A 24,844-nucleotide genomic window follows, 5' to 3' on the forward strand; every position below is an offset into this window, starting at 1 on the left:
ATTATGGCCCCAAATGCTTAAACAGTTGTGGACGAGGTCACAAACCACACCTGGAGCCCAAGTCTCCTACATCAAAGCCCCGTTTCCAAGTGCAGCACTGAAGCACTGGCTACCTTGGGTCCCAGATGCTGAGGTTGGTTATGGCCCAAGCACAACAATGACAACCACAGTCCCTGGTGTCCCAGACAATCACTATTACACTGTGTGACTTATTCAATTTTCTCAAACAGCTGGAGATGCCCCAGTAAAAAATCCAAACTAATCCTTTAGCTGTCATGAATATATGTAACAGGAACACAAATGTCTTAACAAGCAATGGCACTATGCTGACTGTCAAAACTTTGGAGGTTTGCTATTATCTATTAATGACACTTTATAAAAATGAGTCATTGTAGGGTATATAAAATATATCTAAATAAAGCTGTTAAAAATGGATGAACCTGAATTTGCCATAGCTTATTTGTAAAGTATAACACGACACATCTTGAAATAGAAAATGCATTGTTTTAAATCTTAAGCCCTTTATTTACTACAATGCAGAACATTTTATTTTTAGAGATCAGTGGGTTTTGTTTTGTTGACATGTTCACTTATTCAACTGAAAACAAAAGTCAGGAAAATCACATGGTGACCAGTAGTAAGAGCAAGCATGTAGACCATTCTTTGTACTGATGTTAAGTCAACCGGTCAGTAAAGCCTTTCTTTCTGTCTAATAATTAGGACAAATTCACTGTTGCCAAATAGTGTTGGTCTAGGAATCCTCTAGAAATAAAGGCTTTCATTTCATACATGGAATAGTCACAAAATGGAGATAGCTTACTTTAACTCATTGGATTTGCTCATCCTAAATGGCTGTGAGATTCAGAGAAATGGATATTTTGTCATACGTTGTGCAACAGTTTCTTCAAATACCTGCTCATCCTCAATAAAACTAACAAGTCATCCAGACACGCCATCATCTCAGTGTGGGACACAGCGGTGGACATATCCATCATGCACACATATAAAATTAGGAGACTCAAGGAATATGCAGAGATGGCAAGAAATCATTTGATTCTTCGGTTATGCTCTAGTGACAAATACATATTTCTTGGCAACCAGCCAATCAGTTTTGGAAATAATATCAGACCATGACCCAATAAAGTCTAACAGCCTACCCCTTGCTTCACATGCACCATTACAGCCTGTCGCCAATCACTAGCCATATTTCTCAGGCATACTTTCCTTTCTTTGGAAGCATGAAATGCCCCTAGATAAATTTGCCCTTCTCCAGAAAAACACACTTCCCATTCAACTGCAAATCCTATTCAAATCAAAAATTAATTCAGGCAGGCAATTTGGATTTCTTAGAAAACTTCTTAAGAATGACAAATGTATGTGATGGCAAAGCCATCCAATATGTCTGCATGCTGCCTTATTAAATTAAAAACACCTGGTTTATTTATACAATGTATTCAATGGCTTACAGATTAGGATCCTAGAAACAATACATGTCTTATAGCAAAAAATATACATATAATAATCCACCTATAGTTTATAGAAATGATGAAGTGTTTCTGAATATATCTATATATCTATATATGTACACATATATACTCTGCGTGTGTATTTGCAGAATCAGCACACAAATATCACAGTCTTTCATTGGCTCTTCCACCTCAGTGTCAAGAACACCAGGTTCAAAGTCTGAAGGAGCGGAACAAAGGTCACCGCTGAGGACAAAGGACTGGCTTGATGCACCTTCCTTTGTGAAGGACCAAGTTTGCTGGACAGTGACAACCCGCAACACACGGCTTATTGCAGGGACCGATCTCATTCCAGTTGTCACAGGTCTTGGCACATCCCGGGCCACAGGTATCATACACGGCACCGTGCTTACACTGGGTGGCTGAAAAAGAGGAGGTGACGTAGGTGAGATGTGGGGAAGCCATTAGAGCCAGGTTAATTCACCCTCAGCCCCATGCCATTCCCGAAGGCTCACGTCACTCATGGCACTGGTCTCCCCACAGCACAGGTGCAGCTCTGCATCCTAACAAAAGAATAACAAACACCCAACACTGCCCAAACACTCTAGGAACCTCCTGCACCTAGAAAAACAACATCCAAGATCCACCTGCTGGGCCAGAGAACTTCAAAATAAAATAAAATGAAAAAGCTTTATTCCCAGATAGGACAAACTACACATTAGTCAAGCTACAGGGAAATCTATAGGTTATTTAGGTATTGAGAATAGTATGAAAAGTTAACTCCAAATAGTTCTTCCAGCTATTGAACTGAGATGAATAAAAATAATTTCTGCAACCACCTCGATATTCAAATATACAGAATTACACATACAGGGAAAAAACCTGCCAAGGGTATTGGAAATGAGTGACATATTTTAATCTAGTGATCATGTGTTGAATTAATCAATCTGAGACAAATTGAGCAAGAGTCGGGTAGGGACCAATGGAGAAAAATTAGATGTGTGACTGGGGAGAGGGAAGAGGCTGGCTGGCTGGTCAGAGAACGTAAAAATGATGATGTAGCCAAATCATAGCAAGTTACTATCTTTGTTAACTTGGAGCTGAAATGATTTTGACAATATTCTGAGACTTCCTGAAATTCAGGAATACATTTGTCAGAAAAAAATACTGCCAACATTCTGGAAGTTTTATGACACGTGGACTTTTCCATCTGAGTTACGTCCAGTGACAATCAAAGGCGCCACCCCTCATTCTCAGGAGTAGGAATGTTGACACATGTAGGGATTTAGAACAGGGAACCAGGCCGCACAGCAGGAGGTGAGCGGCGGGCAAGTGAGCGAAGCTTCATCTGTATTTACAGCCACTCCCCAGCACTCGAGTTACTGCCTGAGCTCAGCCTCCTGTCAGATCAGCGGCGAAATTAGATTCTCAAAGGAGCACGAACCCGACTGTGAACTGCACATGCGAGGGATCTAGGTTGCGCGCTCCTTATGAGAACCTAATGCCTGATGACCTGAGGTGGATCTGAGGCGGTGATGCTAGCGCTGGGGAGCGGCTGCGAATACAGATTATCATCAGCAGAGAGGTTTGACTGCACAGAGACCATAATAAATCAATTGCTTGCAGACTCATATCAAAACCCTATCAGTGAGTGGCAAGTGAAAACAAGCTCAGGGCTCCCACTGATTCTGCATTATGGTGAGTTGTATAATTATTTCATTATATATTGCAATGTAATAATAATAGAAATAAAGTGCACAATAAATGTAATGTGCTTGAATCATCCCAAAACCATAACCCCTCCCCGCCCCGGTCCATGGAAATATTGTATTCCACGAAACCAGTCCCTGGTGCCAAAAAAGGCTGGGGACCGCTGATTTAGAAGAATCCTCTTGAAGAACAAAAATAACAATCCAGCCTCCAGCTGCACTTGCCTTTGTCTACAGTTGCTGGCACACAGCTCGTAGAACACTTGGAAACCTCCAGGGTGATGAGTGTCTTTTGTATGCTGGTAAGGACTGGTGCCTAGGGTCCCTAGATAGCTTCAGGACGGGGGTTGGTTACCAAAAAGACCAAGGCATGATTAGAGGGTTGGAACTTTCGGCCCCATTTCCCAGGGATGGGGAGAGGGATTGGATATTGAGTTAATCACTTTCAGCCACTGATTTAATCAATCATGCCTACATAAGGAAATTTCCATACAAAGCCCTAAATGACTAACGACAGGTTCAGAAAACTTTGAAACTGGCAGACACATTTAGGTGCTGGGATTATGGTGTCCTCACTCCACTGGGACAGAAGCTCCTGTGCACTGGGACCCTTCTAGACCTTACCCTCTGTACCTCTTCATCCGGCTGTTCATTTGTATCCTTTATAATAAACCCGTAAGAGCAAATAAGTGTTTTCCAGAGCTTTGTGAGCAATTCTAGTAAATTATTAAGGCTGAAAGGGGAGGGGGTTGTGAGAACACCTCTCTCCCCCGACCTTGTAGCCAAGTGGAGCAGACGTGAGGGTAACCTAGGGACTCAGTACTTGCAACGGGCACCTGAAGTGAGGCGTCTTGTGGGACTGAGCCCTTAAACCTGTGGAGGCCGATGCTAACTCTGGGCAGTTAGTCTCAAAATTGAATGGAATTTGAGGACACCCAGTTGGTGTCCAGAGTGTTGGAGAATTGGTTGGTGTGAGGAAAAAAAAAAAAACCCACACATGTGGTGTCAGCTTATTGTGAGTAAAAACAGTTCGTTTCCAGGGCACTGGACTTTTCCTTATTTCCCAACATGCTACTTCTCTATTTTAAAGTAGTCCATCTATGAAACTTACTTCAATTAAGTAAACCGCATGTGCCACTTGTCTTCTGCCTGGATCCTAACTGACACAGTGGATAAGTAAAAGTTTACTACTCTTCTTTAAGGCTACTTTCCCTAATGTTACCTCCACCATGGAACTCTAGTATGTTGTTTTGGCTTCTCATAATTTCATTCTATTCCTTAGGCCACTAGGAACCTCCTGGAGCCAAGCCAAGCCTGAAGACCCTGCCCTCTGCCTTGACCTAGTGCCACCGTCAAGCTCGGTGAATGTCACCACCATTCACCCTATCTTCCCCTCTTTTAGACTCAGTTCCCAACCTTTTCTCCTGCCTCTCTTGTCTGGATAGTTTGTCCCTTGACTGTATACTCAGAGCACCTGGTGCCCACCTCTATCCCTGCATTTGCAACATGAAATTATAATCATCCATTTCCTTGTCCTCTCTTTCTCCAACTAAATCTAGGCTACTTGAGGGAAGGGCCGTTTCGTTTATTTTCAGCAGTAGTGTGGTGTTTAACATATAGAAGGGACTCAGAGAGCTGCTGTGTGATTGATGCATTGATAGATGGATGAGTGGGTGGATCAACTTAATTATTCTTCTTTAAATCTCTTAACTTATGCATTTCCGATAATCTTTTGACTTTTCACGGATCCCTTCCAAGTTCTCTTTTTCTCTTTTCAGTGATTAATAGAATATCCTATACATTGGACATGCCTAATAACTTGGAAACACCCTAGCTGAATATCATATTCGCAACAAATAATTGTATCCATGTGTTGTTCTATTTTTATGGATCCGTGGTGTTCAAAGCTGGAACTCAGGGTCGACAGAGAACTTCCCAATGCCTGGACCCCCACCCCAGACCAATTAAATTAGAATCTCTGAAGGTAGAACCAGGTTATCAGTATTTTAAAAATAATTTAAAAAATACTCCCCAGCACAGTTAATTTTAATGGGCAGCCAAGTTTGAGAACTGGTCCTGTAAACGACCCTCACATTCATGCTTTGGTCGCTGTAGAGACTCACGCCTTTTCAGCAAAGAAGAGGGCAACGAATATTTCCAAAGTGGAAGTAGGTGCACAATGGAAGCTCCTGCTGTTTCCCATCTTCCTCCACCGAAAACTCTACTGGAGCTCTTCCCAGTCTCAGCGCACTCATCCTCTCTTATTGATGACTTAGGACATCTGCAGGAGCACCTTAACCCACCTCCCTACTGCCTCTCCTCATCGGCACCCAGCCTTCATTTGTCATTTCTGCTTTCTGACCCGTCTCTTCCAGGAACTTGCTCTATTATTTGTCCTTCTCCATGCACATTAATCTTCTCTGTCTCTATTGGCTCCATCCTCTAAATATTGGAAACATTTTCAGGTCAACACTAATCTTTAGCAAAATATTCCCTCACCTATCAGACTTCTTACCTCCAGACTTCATAGAAAAGTTCACAGTCATTTTATCCAGTTCCTGTGCCATGAATTACCATTGGTGACCTACCTTCCTCACCCACCATTTTAGTGAAGCAGTGTCCGCTGACGTTTTCCACAATGACCATATCCACGGACACAGAGGCAGTCCCCATTCTCACATGATCTCACCACAAAACATTTAGTCTTTTTGTCCATTTTATCTTATGACACTGAAATTTCTAGGTTCTTCTGCTAACTTCTTGCAAACACCTTCTCTCTCTTGGGCTTACTTACCTGCTCCCTGGCACTAAATGTTCAAATTGCCTCCAAGACTCTTCCCCTGACAGTCTCTTCTCTTCTCTTCCCTTTCCTTCTCTTCCTCTCTCTTCCCTTCCCTCTCTTTCTCTCTTCATCAGTTACTACAGTATTAGCTCTAATTTCCAGTCAAAAAGCTCTGAAATTGATTATCATCTGTTTGGATTCTCTTCCTAAACCAATCATTTTCCAAGTCTTAATTCAAACGTCACCTCCTTCGAGTAGCTACCTGGATCTCCCCCAGGATACCCTTCCCTCTTCATACAACAGCACTTTTCACATTATCGTTACGTTTACTTGTTTTAATCCCTCAATTATTGTGCAGCTGTAGTTCTTAATCAGAGATGCTCACAAGAGTCTCCTGAGGATCTTTTAAAAGATACACATTCCTCAGCCCCTTCCCTAAAGACTTTTGCTCTGTGTCTACAGTGGAGCCTTGGGTAGCTGTAGATTTTAAAGGTTCCAGGGGTCACTACAACAAGCACCCCTGGTTGAACAGAATGAACCACTGAGGCTGGGACTCCTGAGGGCAGAGTCCTTGTCTTCTACGATGCAAAGTTCTGGCACAGGGCCAGGCACAGAGGAGCAGCTTAATAAATGTCTGTGCCTGTTGGATGATGATTTCATCTTAATGATGTTCAATCCATCATCCCGGTTCCCAAGCTGGATTACATTTGGCTGGCCTTAAGTTCATTTTCCACTCTGCTGCTTCCAGAATGCCTCTTTCAACTCACTTTTCCCTCCAGATACTTTGTTCCCTTTCAGATCTTGCAAAGATCCCTTCTAGTATGAAAACTCGGCAGAATTTCCTCTCTCCCACCCATGTTCTTCCTTTTCCCTCCTCTCCTATAGACATGCATTCTCCCATGTCTTTTCCTCTCTCTGACCTCTCAATTCTTTCTTCTAATTCCACCACTTAATTTTCTACTGCTCCTCTGTGACATCTCTTACCTTTGACTACTGAACACTGAAATTTCCCTCACCATCTACAGGTAGAAATTAGAAGGTTGAAAACAAAGAACTACTAGAAAAAAAAAAGGATCTTTTTCATCATCTCCATTCAATTCAAATTAAATCAACAAACATCTACTGAGTATCTACTATGTGGCAGGCATTCCCTTAGGCCAGGGAATCCAATGTGAATCAGATATCATCTTTGACCTCCAGTCTCAGGAGCCTGGACTTACAACCAAATAGGTGAAGGGGGCACATAAACAGATTGTTAATTAAGTGCAAGATGTACACGTTAGGCAGTGAGAACAAAGAACAGTGGAGGAATAAGAGAGACATCAACTCAATGTGGAGGGTTGGGTAGGGATCCAGAAAGACTTCAGAGAATAGATCCCACTTAAGTCTTAGAAGGTGAGTAGACATTGTCAGTCAGACAATGGCAGGAAGAGTTTCCCAGGCAGAGACAGCACTGAGAGCCAAGGTGGGGGTGGGGGGTAGGGGGTAAGGGGGTGTCAGCAACAACAAGCAGCCATGACCCAATCAGAAATGGGAGGATCCTTGCTTTGTTGGAGGAAGGGAGCATGGGATTTGAGTGGGAGAGTGGGAGGAGACAGAGGCAGAGAAGTAGGCAGGGGCTGTAAGCCTTGAGGAAGAGGAATCTTGCAAGGGTTTTAAATGGGGGGGATGACATGATTAAATTTGCCTTCAAACTGGCACAACTTTTAGAAGATCCTAGAAAGTTAATCCTGACTGGGACCTTGTTTTATTACCCTCTGTGAATCTACTTTTTTTCAAACTTATAAAAGGCAAACAATACCTTTTTACAACATAAATGATTTGCACAGGGGCATTTGAAAAGGCTTCATTTGATCAAATACATTTTTTAAAAACCAGGAAACTACCAAAGTGGTTAGGGTTAGCAGGTATTTATTCTCAAGGGGGCACATAAGCAGCTACTCTGTAATGCATGCAAGGACCATTACACGTTACTTTCTGTGGGACCCCATTAAGGCGCCACGTGTTGACTTTATCAATACGTTCAATAAGTGTAGATCTGTGCCCTCTGGAACTCACTGTCCCCATGTGCCCCTACTGTGCTGAAGGTCACAGTGCTGACCTTACTTCCTAATCCTTTACAGGATCCTTTCCCAGTCAGCCAAGGGAAAGATGAGTGTGTATAAGCAGAGCAGAGTTGCTGCAGGGCAGGAGCCAGAATCACCTGGAGTTTGTAGAATAAAACAAGGAGGAAACTGCTCACAGAACCCAGCAGACTATCTCACGTGCTGCCGGAACACACACACCACTCTGAATATCCCAGCCCCTTGCCCACTTAGAAAATGTATTCCTCCAAGTTCAGTGACAATTAGTAGTGGCACCTACAGGGAGGTTGGCAGAAAATCTACTAAGGATGGCAAAGTAAGATGCAGGAGCAAGGTCATAGCAAAGTTATAGAGTCAGAAGGTACCAAGTAACAAGTATCAATGATAAGGAACAAGTGAATAGAAATTGGAAAGATCTACACAACAAATATTTCCATAAATTAGTGGATGCTTATATAAATAAATATATATTCATAGGTATATATATTTTACTACAGTGCACTTGCTTATTTGTGTTCTCATAATAATTAAGAACAGTGGCTATAATGCAAATTGACCTAGGTTTGATTCCTAGCTTTCTTAGTTTCCACCTCTGTGATTTTTAGCAAATTACTGAAATATTCTAAGCCTTAATGTCCTTTACAGTAAAATGTGGGTAACAGAATGTTAACATATAATTAGAGTGGGGATTAAATAAGATAAAATGTAACACAAAGTTCTAGTATCGTCCTTGGGGCAAAGGAGGTGCTTAGAAAATAGTACAGATTAATATAAATGGTCATTAATGAAACTTTTAGAGACCTTCAGAATAGCCCTCTGCCCATTGTATTGTACTTAGTAATTCCTGTACTAAACTAGAGTTTCATTAGTCCTCCTTGCCACAGCTAGTGGGCATACACTTCATATGTCATGCTAGTGCTAAAATCCAGCCTCGCCTGGGAGATGTCACTTGTTCATTCAGAGGTTCTTGCCTGGCTGGCTTCTTATTTGTTCAACTTCCAAGCCTTTTTACCCTGGAAAATTTCTCTTCTCAGTATTAAGGGGCCTTAAGTGCTGTCATAAGTCAAAAGATCTGGGAACTAAAAATTAGTAAAGAGTATTCTTATAGTCTTCAATATTCCAGATGACTCAGAAATGAATCTACTGAGAGATGCTGCATATCTCCGTAAATACCAACTGTCAATTTGTGGAAGTTCAGTGTGAGTGTGTGTGTGTGTGTGTGTGTGTGTGTGTGTGTAAAAGGTTCCCCTGCAATCAAACATTGACAGAGTTATACTTCACTCAGATGGTTCTGCTAATTTTAAATTAGGTAAATGGAACCTTTCAGAAGCCGTATTCCTTTTCCATTAGAAAAGTAATTTTAGCTGCTGAGATTCAGTCCCTGAACTCAGGATCCTGGAGGGGGGAAAGCGTAGTCCTCAAATGTATTGCGTGCACTGAACGGGTGTTAAATACAGCCTGGCATCAGGAAGAGAGGGTTCACATGTTCCGTATCTGATATGATCCTCATCACAGCACCATAGCTAATAAAATTAATAAAGTTCTGCTGAGCCCCACATTACACCAGCATGAATGGCTGGGGCTTGAGTCCATGTATTTTATTCGTTTCAAAGTAGAGAAAAGGAGACGGGCATATTCAAGGTGTGGTGGAAGGACCCAGTCTCTCAAAACCCTGCCCTTCCTATACTACCCCACACTGACGCATTAGGTGGGAGGTAAGCCAGTTAGTCTCACCTTTCAGAAGCCTCAGCCATACCTTAATATGAGTTATTTTTTATCAGCTCAATCCTCCTCTGGGAAGACAGCATTGACAGAGAGGCACTCTTGCCGTGGAAAGTGAACTCAGACATAAAGATTGGACTTGGGCTTGCAGAGGAGACAGCAAAACCAAAAGGGAAGTTCACAAGTAGATAAAAGGGTCTGAGAGCTTTTTAAGGACATGGATTAGTGACTGTGTCAAGGGGTGGCTTGAGGAAGCTTTAGTAACCTCCAAAACGCTCGTCATCCTACTCCCCCAGAGCCACCCAAATAAGCATACAAATTAACTCGGCGGTTTCAACTCTGGCTGCAGGTCAGAGTCTCCTGAGAGGTTTCAAATGATACACAAGGCCAATTAAAGCAGGATATCTCGGCAAGGGGCCCAGGCATAGTTTTCTGGCTTATCTTTTAAGCTCCCAGAGTGACTCCAATGTCCAGCCAGATTGAGACCCACTGTCTAAGTGAACACGATGTCCATGCACTGAAAATACAGACAAAGGCAATTCTTGAGCCCTCTTCCAACCGGATGACAGCTCCTGCCCTCCACTGGTATAGACCCTCTAGAGTTAGCAGTGCCATGAACTGCCTTCTTTTCTAATAGCAGAGCTAAGGTTTCTAGTATTCGTGTAGAATGTTGCAAACCCCAGTCTCTTCCTACCAGGCAAATCTGGTCCTTTACAGAAAAACATTTGCAAACCCTTGCAGTGAAAGACAAACATTTAGTCATCTCATCTTCAGGTCTAAATAAGAGCGGCAGTTACTACTGACTATCTTCTATGAGTTGAGCACTCTTCTAAGATGTTTCACGTACGTATCACTAATGCTTATAACTCTGCAGGGTAGATATTATTGTACACTTCCAAAATATTTCTAAAATCTCTCTTCTTCCTCCACACACTGCCTCCATCTTAATCCAAGCCGCCATCATTTTGTCACCCCAAAGACTGCAATGGCCTCTTGCCTTCAATCTTGCCCTATTCAGTGTATTCTCTACACAGCAGCCTCTACGCAGGGTGACCTTTCAAAAGCAGAAGGAGGGTTGCTTAAGGCCCGTCAGTGGCTTCCATTCTTCTTGGAATAAAAGCTAGACTCCTTCCCAAGACTTGCAGAGTCCTGCAATCCGGCTCTGGCTTCAACTCCACTCTCATCTTGTGCCCCTCTTTCCCCTGCCCTCCACACTGACTCCCTTCCAGTTTGAGAGCAGCTATCTTATTCAGATACGTTTCCTCCGCATAGATCTCTTGCCCTGAGTCCCTTCGATCCTTCAATGCTCGGCTGGAATATCATCCCCACAGAGACGCGCTCCCTCTTCACCATCTAAGTAGCCGCCCACTCCCTCTCCATTTGTTTTCTCTTGCTCTGCCCTATTTGCCTCCTCATCACCCTTACCACACTTAGCAAGTCTCTACCATGCTCGACTTACTATTTTTGTCTGGATCTCCCACTGGGCTGCCAGCACCTCAATGACAGGGACCTCACCTCATCTCTTACAGTCACCAAAGTGCCCACAGTGCTTTGTTCAATGCCTAGTACTTACCCACTTTGTAAGAAACATTTCTGGGATGAACAAAGAAGTCCGTTTTACAGATATCAAATAAGCTAATTTACTTGCCTGAGATCAAAGAGCTAGAACGACTATTACAGCAATCTCTCAGGAGGAAAAGAACATTCTACTAGTGTTTGTATAACCATTTCTCTCTCTCTTTCAAAAAAAAAAAAATCACACTTATCCTGAAGACCTTAAATGACTGTAATTGTCCGGAATCTCCTTTGCTCCACACGTAACCTAAACCACAGCTATGACTGTCCACGTGCTAAGCACATCCAGCTGGTAGCTTGAGGTTAGGAGGATTTTGCAACAGTGGAAATCCTTAAATTGTTCAAATGTGCTTGTCACAAAGCATTTCTCTGAAGTGCTTTCTATCCTGCCCAGTGGGAAGCCCCCGTGTTTTATCAAATTGAAATCCAGGTGGGCCACTGACAAGATTTCCCTCTGGCCAAGGGAGCATGTGACCATTCACATCTCAGGTCTTTTCTATTGCTATCTTGGGCACTGGAGTGAGTTTCTGATGTTTGGATCGGCCCGGAGCTTCTCACCTGCACACTTCTGCTGAGGCTCCCAGTGGACGCTGATGCCCTCTCTCTGGCAGGCGCGGGTATATGCCAGGAACGACTCGCAGTAACAGTTTTTATGGACTGGACATTCACACATATCTGTCACGCAGGACCTAAGGGACCCAATAAGAAGAAATGAACATTCAAAAATATCAAATTATCAAATGTCCTAAATGCAGCTTGGAGAAAAGGGGTGGGTGGGTGGATGTCAACCCTTGATTGGACATTAAAGGTTGCTGCTGTTTTAGGCTGGAAACCTAAAAATGATATAAAAATTCTGCATGAAACCTTACTGGATACCTCTGAATAATGTGACATCAGGTTCCCTTTCTTTTAGAGCAGGATTGGCCAATAGAACTTTCCGTAATGATGGAAATATTCTATAGTCTCCACTGTCCAAAGTAGTAGCCACTAATCATATCTAGCTATTGAGCACTTGGAATGTATCCAATGTGACTGAAAAACCGAATTTTTTATTTGGCTTAATTTTAATTAATTTAGTTGCAAACAATCACATATGCCTATTGGTTACCACGTTGGGAAGGCAGCTCTTAGAATATAGTCCCTATTCAAGGTGCTGCCATTTTGTGAATAGCTCTGATATATGAATAACAGGTTCTATTTCAATATAACCCAAATAGTGACCAACTTGATGAAAGCATAAAATCTCATGGCTTTCTGAAGACAAACAATTAGGATTCAATTTTGCAATATCTTAGAATCTTAGTCTTTTGAGGAACACACTGAACCTCGTTCTTTAGAACATGGGGTGACAAATTCCAAACAAAGCAAAACTTTCAGGCCCCTAATTAGACTGAAAGATAAAGGCGACTGAGCCAAGGTCTTTGTTGCTTAAGTTTAAATATGGAAATGATGAGCCAGGATGTAAAGAGAACTGAAATGTGTTTTAAATACAAACTAATAAATTTTCAAACATGCTGACCTCGGAGGCATAATAACAACCTCACACTGGAATATGATATTACAGTTTACAAAGGACTTTCACATGCAGTCTGTCACTGAGTGCTAAATAGGACGTAGCACAGTCCCTGTTTTATAAATGAAAACTTCATTTTACAAATGAACAGATAGGCCCAAAGTCACATTAATAAGTGACAAAAGAGTGAATTAAATTACGCCTCCCGAGACGAGTGCTCTTTTTGTCATAGCATACCACCATCCTCGTCTTCATCTTCCAGCAAGTTTACTGTCTAACAATTTTGACTTAACATTTTATGCAAGATGCCCAAGGCTGATAAAATTAGGCTACCCTTATTTTTTTCATACCCTGTTCAGCAAAACCTCTTCCTTACAGAATCTAATTCAAGGCTGGAAGCAGAAAAAAATAATATTCAAGATTACAAATAGCACCAATGATCTTGAAAAGTGATCAGGACATGGTCATCCAATGTTACTATGTGAGCATTGCCTCTTGGTGTGAGACGTGTACATACCTGATTACAGAGAGTAACCTGCCAGCTCTGGGTGGAACTGGTGCACTGCCTGCTCTGAACAAGAATTAAATGGCAGAAACCATATTAAAGAATCAGTAGACTCACCGTGTACCCTCAAAGTTATTACATTTCAACACTCAAGGGCACAGCCTTGGGAAATGGAAACTAAACTGGAATAAAAGAGAAATGGATCTGAAGCCTCAAGAGTGCTTCCATTTCATCCAATGAGAGATCATTTGATGCCTGGTACTTAAGACACAATAATCAGGACAAAAAAACTACGCTCTCTTCTCTCTGTAATAATCAAAACTGTATTTCTTAATACCTTCTCCACTTGTATTACAGAAAACCTGTGAAATTGTGTTCACCAGCAAAGCCTTTCCAATATTAGACACACATGTTGTGTCTTTAAATTCATGTGGAGCCTCCGGGCTTCCAAGAAAAGCCAAATAAAGCCTGTCCTTAAAACAGCCTCTAAATGTCTGAGTATGAACCCTCCTCAACATCGTTTCCTTTGTTGTTTCGATTTTTATTTCAGACTAACCCACACTGGTCACATTCATGTTCAGACTTCACAGCAACATTTTCAGCTGCCCCGGTCCTACCCTCCAAGCCCACTTCTGCTTCACATCTGTCACGCACCCTCTTTCCTGGCCCAGGGGTATGGGTCTCTTGCCCTTGTACTCAGGTCCCACTGACGTGACAGAAGTGGGATGGCACCTCGTGGGCCTGGTAAAATGATGGTACTTGTATGGAAAAGATCTCGACAGGAGGAAATGCACCCTCTGCTTTGAAAGAATGTCTAATGCAATTCTGTAAAATTGTGTGGACAGTCAACAAACAGAATTTAACTTGTTTGTGTGAAGGGATTGCTGGCCAACATTTTCCTTCTTTTCTCTTTATTTCTTCCAGTTGTCTTATGAAGCTATTTATACAGTTTAAAATAAATTCTGGACAGCTAAATCCAATTCACTGAGACGGTTGAGAGAAAATGTTCTAAGCACATACTTAATAATTGCTACGTACACGTACTCAACCCCACCGACAGACTGCTCTGGGCCCTCAGACACAATCAATTATATAGCTACTCTTTAAAACTAAGGAAGATTTGGGCTTCTTCTATTACTTATTCTATTGCCACTCATGAGAAACAATATTTGAGGGAAAGACGTTTGTCAAAGTCAGCCCTTGACTTGAAATATGTCACATATTTCTAAAGGCTTGAAAGATGTGTTTTGTCAAAGAAGTTAAAACTATGTCTTTTTTCATTTGTCAAGTTGATTTTTATGCAAAATTGTGCCCAGGGTTTGTGAGAGAATGGAGAAATAGACAGTGCATACTCTGCTGGAAAAGTGTAAAACTGTTAGCTCTTATCTTGAGCATTTTGCTCTACTCAGCTTTTACATGAATTACCACATTTACTCCACACAGAATTGGATACGAGGCAGGTCGTATTACTAGCTCACTTAACAGAAAGGGAAACTGAAGCTTGGAGATGCTAACAAGTTGCCCAGGGTCACATGGCTGATGACAGACCCGGAACCGCAAAACCAGGACTGAACTCAGGTCTTTCTAATCTCAACACTCATGTTCATAACACCACTAGAAGATCTTTCTAGAGAGCAATTTGGCAATACTCATAAGTAGCCCTAAGAAATGTTCTTAGCCTTTGATAGGGAAATTCCACATCTAAGGAAATAGTAACGCATGTGGACAAAGACTTTATATACAGGGGTTTCATCACAATGCTATTAAAATGAAAAAAAAAAAGGAAAAGAAAAGAAAAAGAAAAAGAAATAACCTAAATTGCCTACAATAGGGGCCTGGTTAGATACATTTAGGTGACCTCTATGATGAAATATTCTATGGATATTACAATGATGTTTAGGAAATATATTTTAAAATGCTAGAAAACGTTCAGGAAGGATTAACTGAAAAAGAGCAAAACTGTTTCAGTCTTGTGTGGTCACACACAGAAAACAAAAATAACTGAAAATAGATACGCCCAAATATTCATAACAGTCAACTCAGAGTGGTGGCTCTTTTTATTTTCCTCCATGTTTTCTGCAATGAACACATATCACCTCTCTAAAAAGATAAAAATCACAGTGTATTTTTTAAACAACAAAAAGAATGACATAGGACATATTAATATTTAATTCCAAATTTAGGAACTAGAGTGAGAAAATAAAGAATGGGAGAAAAACAGAGTTTCTGTTTGTAGATCTTAGTTATTAAATACTTCTCCAGCTAAAATCTTTCCAATCTGTGGATCGGTGGGGGGGGGGGGGGTGCCTCCTGACATAGGCTGTGATTTGATTCACTTTATGTTGTCCTCAGATTTCCACGTCATTGATCTACTGATGCTGTGAACTTGACATCCAGGAGGATGGAATGGATAACGGAATAATTATGCATGCTTCTGCTGGTTACAAAGGAATTTATTAAGAGAAAATAAAAGCATCCTCGTATGCCTTTCAAATTTCAGGGAGGGGCAAAACTATTGTCATTCAATTCCTGTTTATCACACTTAATAATTCAGCATGAGGAAAATCTAATTTATGACACAGTGGAGTTGAATTTTTATATGTTAATGGAAGATTATAGTCCTTTCCTTAGTCAGTATTCACCGATATCTACATTTATATTCATTTTACAGAATCAGTAGCAGAATGTTACCACTTTCAGTAGTTACTGAGATTTATGGCTTTGGCTTCTCTGCTTTCATGGCATTATTCTGTCAGTCATGTTCTGTTTGATGCTGAGTTCTTGGTCAGAAAACACCGCCACCCATTGCACCAGAGGGAAAACACAGGTTGCACTGCAATTAAGCTTTACCAGGAATGCTCTGCAGGTAATAAAGAGCACTGGCCTGTGCAGTCCCTTTAAAGCATACTTTCTGTCACAGGAGCTTTTAATTCATGTATCTAGAAATGCTTTTCTGATTTATCCTCCCTGCACTTGGCATCTTTCCTGACAGCAGAGAGGTGCAGGCAGGACTCTTGCTCCGTGGGGTTTGCAGAGCTGCATGGTGCAGAGAGATGGAAAGAGGACGCCGAGAGCTACTGCAGGGTCCCAGGGAGCTGATGCCGTGCTTGCCAGCACTCTGTCACGCCACCTGCCTCCCTTCTCTAACCATTTTATGTACGTGTGCCATGTGTCAGTAAGACCCTTTGAAGGCTTTTCCTCATAGCACCCAGCAGAGTACGAGTATCAGAGCCCATCTGTGGTCCCTTCCCTCCCTGAAATACAACTTATCACAATTTATCTGCCGGGGAGCCCTCCTCATCTCTTTTCCCTCCCTCAAGTTACAACCACTGCCTCCTGCAAAGCTCTAAGAGAGTAGCCACTAGCCACATGAAGCTATTTAAATGGAAATTTAAGTTAACTACGATTAAATAAAATTTAAAACTCAGTTCCTCAGTCACACTAGCCACATGTCAAGTGTTGAGTGGCCACATGCGGCTAGTGGCCACCATATTGGACACTTATACCAGTTCCATCACTGCAGAAAGCCCTACTGGTACTGGACGGTGGTACCAAGTATGCAGCTCCATCTATGTTGGAAAACCATCCCTGTCCTCCGCAGAGGGATTTATAGGTGTAGTGAGAGTAAGATCAAGTTCACTCCTGGTGTCTTACCGGGCACCTAAAGAAAAAGTTCAAATTTCTTGGCCTCAAAAAGTCAAGGTCCCTAGCGATCTAGATCATCCCTCTTTCTTCCCCACTCATTCTTTTATCCAGTCACATATGAGTGTCTTATTAACCCTCAGGTTTCCTTCTGCCTTGCTGTTCCTGCCTTGAATGTGCCTCCTTGTCTTTTCCACTGGAAAAGTCAGATGCCTGTCCTTTAAGGCAGTTCAAATTCCTCCGTGGTGCTCCCTGACTGGCCCAAGAAAAGTTATCCCCTTCCTATTGGGTCTTATCCCCTCCACACCTTTATTCTTGCGCAGACCCTTTGAATCCTAATTACCTCTTTCCCTGTTTCAGGGGGAGGACTGTATCTCGCTCATCCAGCCAAGCACTGTGCCTTGCACACACAGCTCATTAAACATTCAGTGAATCATCAGAAGTGGACGAGAATGGCCTGATAACCTTCACACAGCTTGCACAGGGTCAGACAGTTGGACACCGATATCTGAAGGGCATGAATCCATCCTCGCCCCTGCTTGCTGGTCAATGCCTAACATGGCCACGGCATGCGGGCTGCTGGCCACGGCCACCTAGGAACGAAGCTGCTTCTACAAGAACCTTTCCGCCGTCGTTTTCATTTTGAACTTTTTGCACCCCTCTCCGGTATCCCAGAGGATTTCTTTTTAATTTAATGAATGGTGGAAAAAAGGATTTGATGAGAGAATTCTGCATTCATGACACATTTTTGGAAAAGCACATATCCAATATTGTAGGAACAACCTATAGCTCTTCTTGTTACTAAAAAGGCAAGCCTCCAATGCTGCTAAAATCAAAACATCCAACACCTCTCCGCTTCTTAGCAACAGCATACCAAGTGATTTTCCCTGTGTTTTTTCTGGCATGAGGGCCACCGCTGCCAGACAGAAGCAAGTGCTCATGACTTTGCTACCCAAACACAGTTTTGAAGACAGATATATGAACCATTGGGAACTCTCCACACTCTGCTGCTGGGGACACAGAAGGGCAAGCCAGGAGTGACAGCAGCCAGCCCCATCTGGGAGCCAGAGTCAGAGCTCCAGCTTTCCCCTCTGCCACCAGGAAGGGTCTTTGGCTGGGCTATGTTGTTTAATCTGGAGGTCGGCTTCCCTAGAAGCAACACTAGAAGGAGACCGGAAGATGACTAGAAAACCACACTGGGGTCCTATGGCTTTCCTTGCTCCGTATATCTGGAAAGTTCACAGAAGCAAGTGAAGGCATCTCAGGCTTGTTAGTGCCTGGGAATCGATGGGAAAGGCTACGTGAGACAGAGTCCTGGTTAGATGGACAGAATGTGTTTAGCTACCAAGAGCCTACTTAAAATTTCACGTATACTTTAACCCTTGAATTCTGCCTTGACCTCCCTAACCTGAGTTACATGGAAGTAACCAGAGGTAGTAGCCACGGTCAGTATCCATGTCACATTATACCTAAGAAAACAGCTCCACACGTAACTCAGTAGTGGCTACCTCGGTTCTCCTCAGTACTACAGTATATGGGCACCCTTACACCTTTACAAAAAAAACCACACTCTGACCTAAAAAACAGGGCCCACAGATTCAATACTGTGAACTATGAGATTGCTTTAGTGAGTTGTCAATGGGAGTGCGGGGCAAACTTGCAGAGCCAGCCAGTAGGGAGTCCCTGCTGCCCCCTGCAGACCCTTCCTGGGCTAGCCACAGTTTGGCACTACCGTGGCTTAACTACGGGTGAGAATAACTGAAAGCAAATATTGGCTTAAATATTGGTTCCAGGCGGCCTGGGGTTGCCAGGCCAGTACAGCAAGGTCAGGCATTTCTGGATGGGCTTGTGCATCTCATGAACTCTATCCTAGGAGCCAGGGCAGGAGAGTCTGGGAGGCCAGCTGTTTCTCTGGTTGTGGATCCTGAATTTATCTGCAGTCCAGCTTTCACCACCACCAAAAGACACACACACACACACACACACACACACACACACACACACTTGTTGGACCCTGAGCCCACTCCTTAGTGTGAAGAATGAATTCATTGAGCCCTGTTTGTTCCAGACACTAAGAGAGGCACGGAGATGAACAGAGATGCACTGTACCGAGAAGGGGAAATTGTGCAGATACTAAAAACCAAACTCTTAATGACGTAATGCCTGCTATAACGGGCAGGCAGCTAGAGCAATGGGCAGCTAGAGCCACTAATTCCACAGGGGCGGGCAGGGTGTCCAGAGGTTTCACAGAGTAGGAGAGACGCAGGAACTGGGTCTTGAAGGATCTGTGGAATCATGTTTAGTTAGAGAATGAAGAAAAGGAAATTCCAGGCAAAGAGAGGGAGGGGCCCCAGGAAAAGCCCAGAGTTTCCAGTTACTCTAGAGGTAATAGAGGTCAGAAGGCATACCCATGTCACATTATACCTAAGAAAACAATCCCAAGCATAACTCGGCAGTGGCTACCTCGGTTCTCCTCAACACTATAAGGGCACAGGGTTTTCAGAGTAAAAGCCCAAGTCACCAGATCTGAGGTTTGACAATCATGTGACCCAAACTCCAATGTTAAAAAGCAAAACAAAAAGTCCCTGACAGGCAGTCACAGAGCCTGCTCCTGAAGACCTCGTTCCTCACAGAATAGCCTGGCAGGTCTACTGTTAAGGCATTTCTTTCTTTTAGGCATTCCAATCGTCATAATCTCCAACCTTAACTCCTTGGTGTGACACCCGGTGCCACACGCGCTCCGTGAGTGTGCTGGTGCCCATGCTGGCTCTTCCACTATCCTCCTGAGCTCCCCACTCAGCCCCATGTGTTTTCATCTTCTTGCCTTCAGGGTCCTTCCCTCTGTAACTGCTCTCTTCCTGCCTTGACAAGAATAAAAATCCAACTACCAAAATAACAGGGAAATAACCTACCAAACCATTTTGATAACTATTCACAAGGAACCCCTTTGATTGCCTGGACTCTGTTCCTGTCGTGTGCACACGGCCTACTTACACGTACTTCCAACCTAAAACCTAGGGACGCTACATGTGCACCTATTTTACATTCTCCAGACACTGAAAAATACTGTTTGCTTTAATCCTCATAACACTCCCCAGGAGGCAAATGCCATGACCTACACGGCAGAAACTAGCGTGTTGCATAGGAGTTCCAGAAATGGGCATCAGCCTCGGACACCCTTCTAAAGCCAGCGATTGTTTTGGTGGAATAACAGGTGTCTGTGGACACAGAGATCTCCTTGAAAGAGTAGCAATGCTTATGATTTTCCATAGATGCCAATTTTAACAGGAGTCCCTCACACTTGCTTTGAACAGAGACCAAACGACCATCATGCATGTTCTGGAACCTAAAATATTTTCTCCCTTGATAAGGCCATATATCAGATCATATGTGGAAACTACGATTCCTATGCCCATAGTTAAGTTTTCTTGTGTCTTAGGGTCGGGGAAGGTGTGTACACCATTCTACTTGCCCCACACCCAGGCGCTACGACTTTAAAGGGGCCAAAGCCAAAGACTCTATACACACTAACATGGTTGGAAATATTCCTCTTCGGAAAGATGAGCGACCTTTGCTTGAGTGTGAAACACTGGCTCCACGAAGGGAAAAGCTGATGAACAGACAATTGCTGAGTTGTCACTCGTTATTTCAGTTTGGGCAAAGATGTCTCACATTCATCACATGAGAGAGGAAGCCTGGTCACTACCCCCCTCTAGTGGCCAAGAGCTAGAGCGTCAAGTAACCGTAATTCTTATTCCAGCATTTGCTTCTTACCCTTCACTTTTCCGGGGGAGGCTGGCTGATAAAAGAGAACATAAAAATGGCTGCTTGTCAGAAAATCAATCACTTTTCTCTTAAACACGTCCAATCCATCACTGCCATGCTCACTGTAAAACAATCGTAAGGCTGGTTGGTGGACTAAATCCCTGCATAATCATGAACGCCTACGCGGGGTGCCTGCGCGGCGCGGGGAGGGGTTGGGGTATTGGAGGTGCACCCTGCCAGGAGGGTAAGCGAGGTGGGTCACCGACGGTAACAGACCAGAAGCTTTTCCATTTTTTGTAACATCTCATTTTCCTTATGCACTGCATCTAGCTTCACATACTTTGGTTTTTACAAAAAAATCTCAAGTACAAAAGAGTACCAGACCTTTCACGTGAGCAGGGGAGAAACTCTCTCCCGCATCTGAGGCGGTAACACAATCTGAGGCCGGAGATGCCAGCGTGATGCCAATATTCATCCATGTTCCTGCCTCTTCATTAGTAAAAAAGCAGGTCCCTACAGTACCAGTATTCATGACTACGTCTAAACATGGGCTAAAACTAGGTGATATTCATACGTGGAAAGACCCTCCAGGAACAAGAGGGGACTCTTTACTCAGAAAATTTCAATATCTCTTCTTTGGGGTGACCCGTCTCATCATATTTCTCCCCCGACACAGACAGATACACATCATCTTTGAAACTGTTCATTCAACTTGACCAACACTAGTTGAGTGCCTGCTGTGTACAAAGCAACCCTGCTCTAAATTTGAGACATTCACGGTGTGGTGAGGAGGGCAAGACTGGGGCAAGGCAGCGGGCAACAGGCAGCACAATTAAGGAGGCTCAGCCTGGGGCTCCTGTAAGTGCAGGACGGCTCTGGAGAGGAAGCCTCCTTGAATTGCGCTGCCGGGACCCCCTGCTCATCTCTGGGCCCGGGGAGAGGAAAGTGTGCCCGCCCAGGTGCTCCCACAGGACAGCTATTAGGGAGTCGCGGGGAGTCAGCAGGAGGAGGCAAGGAGCCCCGTGGAGTCACCACCCCCGGGTGAAGGCCCCAGCTGTGTCACTTGGGGTACAGTCCTTCCCCTTCCTATGCCAGTTTCCCTTGTATAATCTCTCACAGGCTTCTCATGAAAAGTAAGGGAGAAAAGAGACTCCCACTCCCACCACCGCCGTCCCTAAAGAGGAGAAATTCATCCACACCCGGAAGTGAAGGTGAGAGGCGGCCAAGGCAGAAACCCCGGGGTTGGCGTCCTAGCCCAGCTGATGCTGAGTGAGGAGGGTGTGGGAAGTGGCATGCTGTTTCCTCTTCTCTCGCGCTCTAGGGTGGCATCCCCTCGCCTCTGCTCTTGGGGACTTCTAGCCCCTGCAGCTCCGGGACGGGTCTGCCTGTCTGGACCGCGCCTGCCCGCCGAGAGGGCAGCTATCGCGAGAGCTTCTCACAAGGGCGGCGAGGCTAATCCACGAAAGCGAAGGCGTCCAGCATCTGGAGGCCACACCCCAGCCACACGCAGCAGCTGCCACCAGCCCAGCTGCTTCAAAGGGGCCGATGCTTCCAGGGCCTTTTTCACATTAGGCAGTGGACGGCTGCCAAGCCCCACAAACCCTCTACTACGTGCGCTAATGAAAGGGCGGCAGTGGCAGCCGCCCCTGGAGGAGGCTGTGCGGCGGGGAACTTTTTTCAGATTCTGGGTGCCTTTCATCAAGCATCCGCCGAGAGCTTCCACCATCAGCTAGCATTCACATCCAATCACCGTGCAAGGAAGGGCTTTTTGCATTCCATAGTCCGTGCAGCTTGGCTGCACAAGGGAAACACAGTCCACCAGACCTAACAGGAGAAGTGTCCTTCCTGAGAGCTCACCCCCATCACTGCGGGATGGCACGCAGCTACTCTCAAATCACAGAAAAGAGGTTTAGGGATCAGACATTCCCCAAACCCAAATCATAAGCACCCTGGGCCCACCGCTTCCTCACCAGCTCCCCACCCACTGCTGGAATGACAGCACCCTTGTATAAGCCCCAGAGAGATGGAATGCGAGGCCTATTTCCTAGAAGCAACTAAGGAGAAATCGCTTTAAAGGCCCTGCAATGCTCGGGTTGCGGTGAAGCAACATTTCCTGAGTACCTGCTACATGCCACATGCACTGCAAATATGAGCACATATAATTATGACTGCAAAATTTTTAACAGAAGAGAGAACTAAGACCCAAAGAGGTCAAGTAGTTTTTTGTTTGTTTGTTTAACATCAGACTGTTCAGTAAGTAGCAATGCTGGGTCCGTGCTCTCTCCCTTACATCTCACTGCCTAATATTGTGCATGCTATTCCTTCCACTGGAATGTTCTCCCCACTTCTCCTGGTTAAAAACTCCTCCTCCTCCTTTTATGCAGGCAAAAAGCTTTCTCAGGGCAGGCTTCCGAGATCCCCAAACTAGATGAGGATGCCACTAAACATTCTCGTGGTGGTCCTGAATGGCCCTTGTCACAGCCTGCAACCATGTCCTTGTGGGATTCATGCCTCCCTCCATCCACCCCACTACTCTCCAGAGTGGGCAGGTTTTGCTCACCATCTTTTGCCAGACTTGGTGCAGTGCCTGGTCGAGAGTAGATGCTCAAAACCTATTTTTCCAAATGAATCATTTATCAATGTTTTATAGTCAAGTGCAGATAAAATGACTGCTAAGTCAACAATGAGAAGCAGATGGCTAAATGGCCTGAGAGAGTTTCAAGGAGGAGTGGGCATCCCGTGGATTTCAGTATTACCCACAGCCAAGGGGAAGAAGATCTGGAACTGGCCACTGGATTAGGCACCTGGGAGATGAGTGATGGCCTTAGCAGGAATAGTTTCATGGGAGTGGTGAGTACAGAAATCATCGTGACATGTACTGAAGGTGGAAAATATGTGAGGCACTGACTGAAGACCGTTCTTTCAGTAGGCTGGCAGTGAAGGGAAGAAGAGAAATGGGGCAATAGTTTGAAGGGAAGCCAAGTATAGCGTGTGTGTGTGTGTGTGTGTGTGTGTGTGTGTGTGTGTGTCTTAGGATCAAGGAGACTTGAACTTGTTTTGCACCAGGGAAAAAGACATCCAAGAGAAGATGTTGAAGTGAAAGTGATGGAGGGGGTTAGGTAACTGGGAGAGTAACGTCATGAAGAAAATAGGTGAGAATGGGGTCAAGAATGCAAGAGAAAGACTGTCCTTTTCTTCACTTACAGTTGCTAGTAAATTCCTGAAGAAAATTCCTGGGGAAAAAACCCATAAAAGTCCCTATGCTTATACAAGGCACAGTAGGGGAGGGGGTAAAAACCAAGTTTACCTTCTAGATCAGCAGGTGGATGAAGACTAATGATGCAATGCAAATATCTAGCAAAGAAGGTGGTAGAATTGAATGAAATTAGCAAATGGTGTTTCCAGGTGAAGAAGGAGTCCAGACAAGGGGCAAGAGTACTACCTCTGGAGAGTGACAGTTCTGCTCTCTCTCAGGCCACGCCCTTGGGGACCCATGGCAAACGAAGTGAAATAAAACTAAGCCAAATTTTTAATTAGGCAGAAATTTAGTGCTGGTGATATCGGCCTTTAGCTCCTATGGAGAAAGAGATAATATAGCAGGTTTTCTAGACCTTAATTTTAAATTTTATGATCTAAAGTTAGTGATGGAACATTTTCCCCAAATTGGAGGACCTGAAATTTAGAACCGTTTTTTGGGGGATGACAGGGGGCTTTTCTAGATGCTTTCTTCCTAAATATTTTAATGCTCCCAACTATATAGTAAAAATCTTAATAGCATGCACTGTGGAAACTCATCTTGGTTAAGAAAATGAGTGCTCAAAAATCCTACCAATAGGCTGGATGACTCATAAACAGTCACAGATTCATAGACTCAAGAGTCTTAAAAGACTTAGCAAACATCTACTCCCTGCAGAAATTCCTTTTATAACATCACTGACAGATGGTCATACATCTGCATCCTGTCTGTGACAAGAGCTCAGTAGCTTTTTAGGAATCTCATTCCTGTGATAGACAATTAAGGCTTCTGTTTCTCAGGAAGTTTTCTTATATATTAAGTGAAAATGTGTTCTGTAACTTCCAC

The 24,844-nt window shown here is 43.8% G+C and overlaps 1 protein-coding gene across 5 annotated transcripts in view; it reads right to left on the reverse strand.

Moving 5' to 3' along the window:
- Positions 1-501: 501 nt before the first annotated feature.
- Positions 502-24,844, reverse strand: part of BMPER (BMP binding endothelial regulator) — a 255,788-nt gene continuing 231,445 nt past the window's right edge. For 4 of the 5 annotated variants that reach the window (XM_036862763.1, XM_036862762.1, XM_036862765.1 and 1 more), the window contains 2 exons: positions 11,897-12,027; positions 526-1,888 (listed from right to left, as the gene is read on the reverse strand). In XM_036862763.1, the coding sequence (XP_036718658.1) occupies positions 1,707-1,888; positions 11,897-12,027 (313 nt within the window). In that variant the 3' untranslated portion in view covers positions 526-1,706. Of the gene's footprint in view, positions 1,889-11,896; positions 12,028-24,844 lie in introns of all 5 variants that reach the window. The other variant, XM_036862761.1, reaches the window with a different exon arrangement.

This window comes from Balaenoptera musculus, chromosome 9 (assembly GCF_009873245.2).
Source record: "Balaenoptera musculus isolate JJ_BM4_2016_0621 chromosome 9, mBalMus1.pri.v3, whole genome shotgun sequence".
NCBI lineage: Eukaryota > Metazoa > Chordata > Mammalia > Artiodactyla > Balaenopteridae > Balaenoptera > Balaenoptera musculus.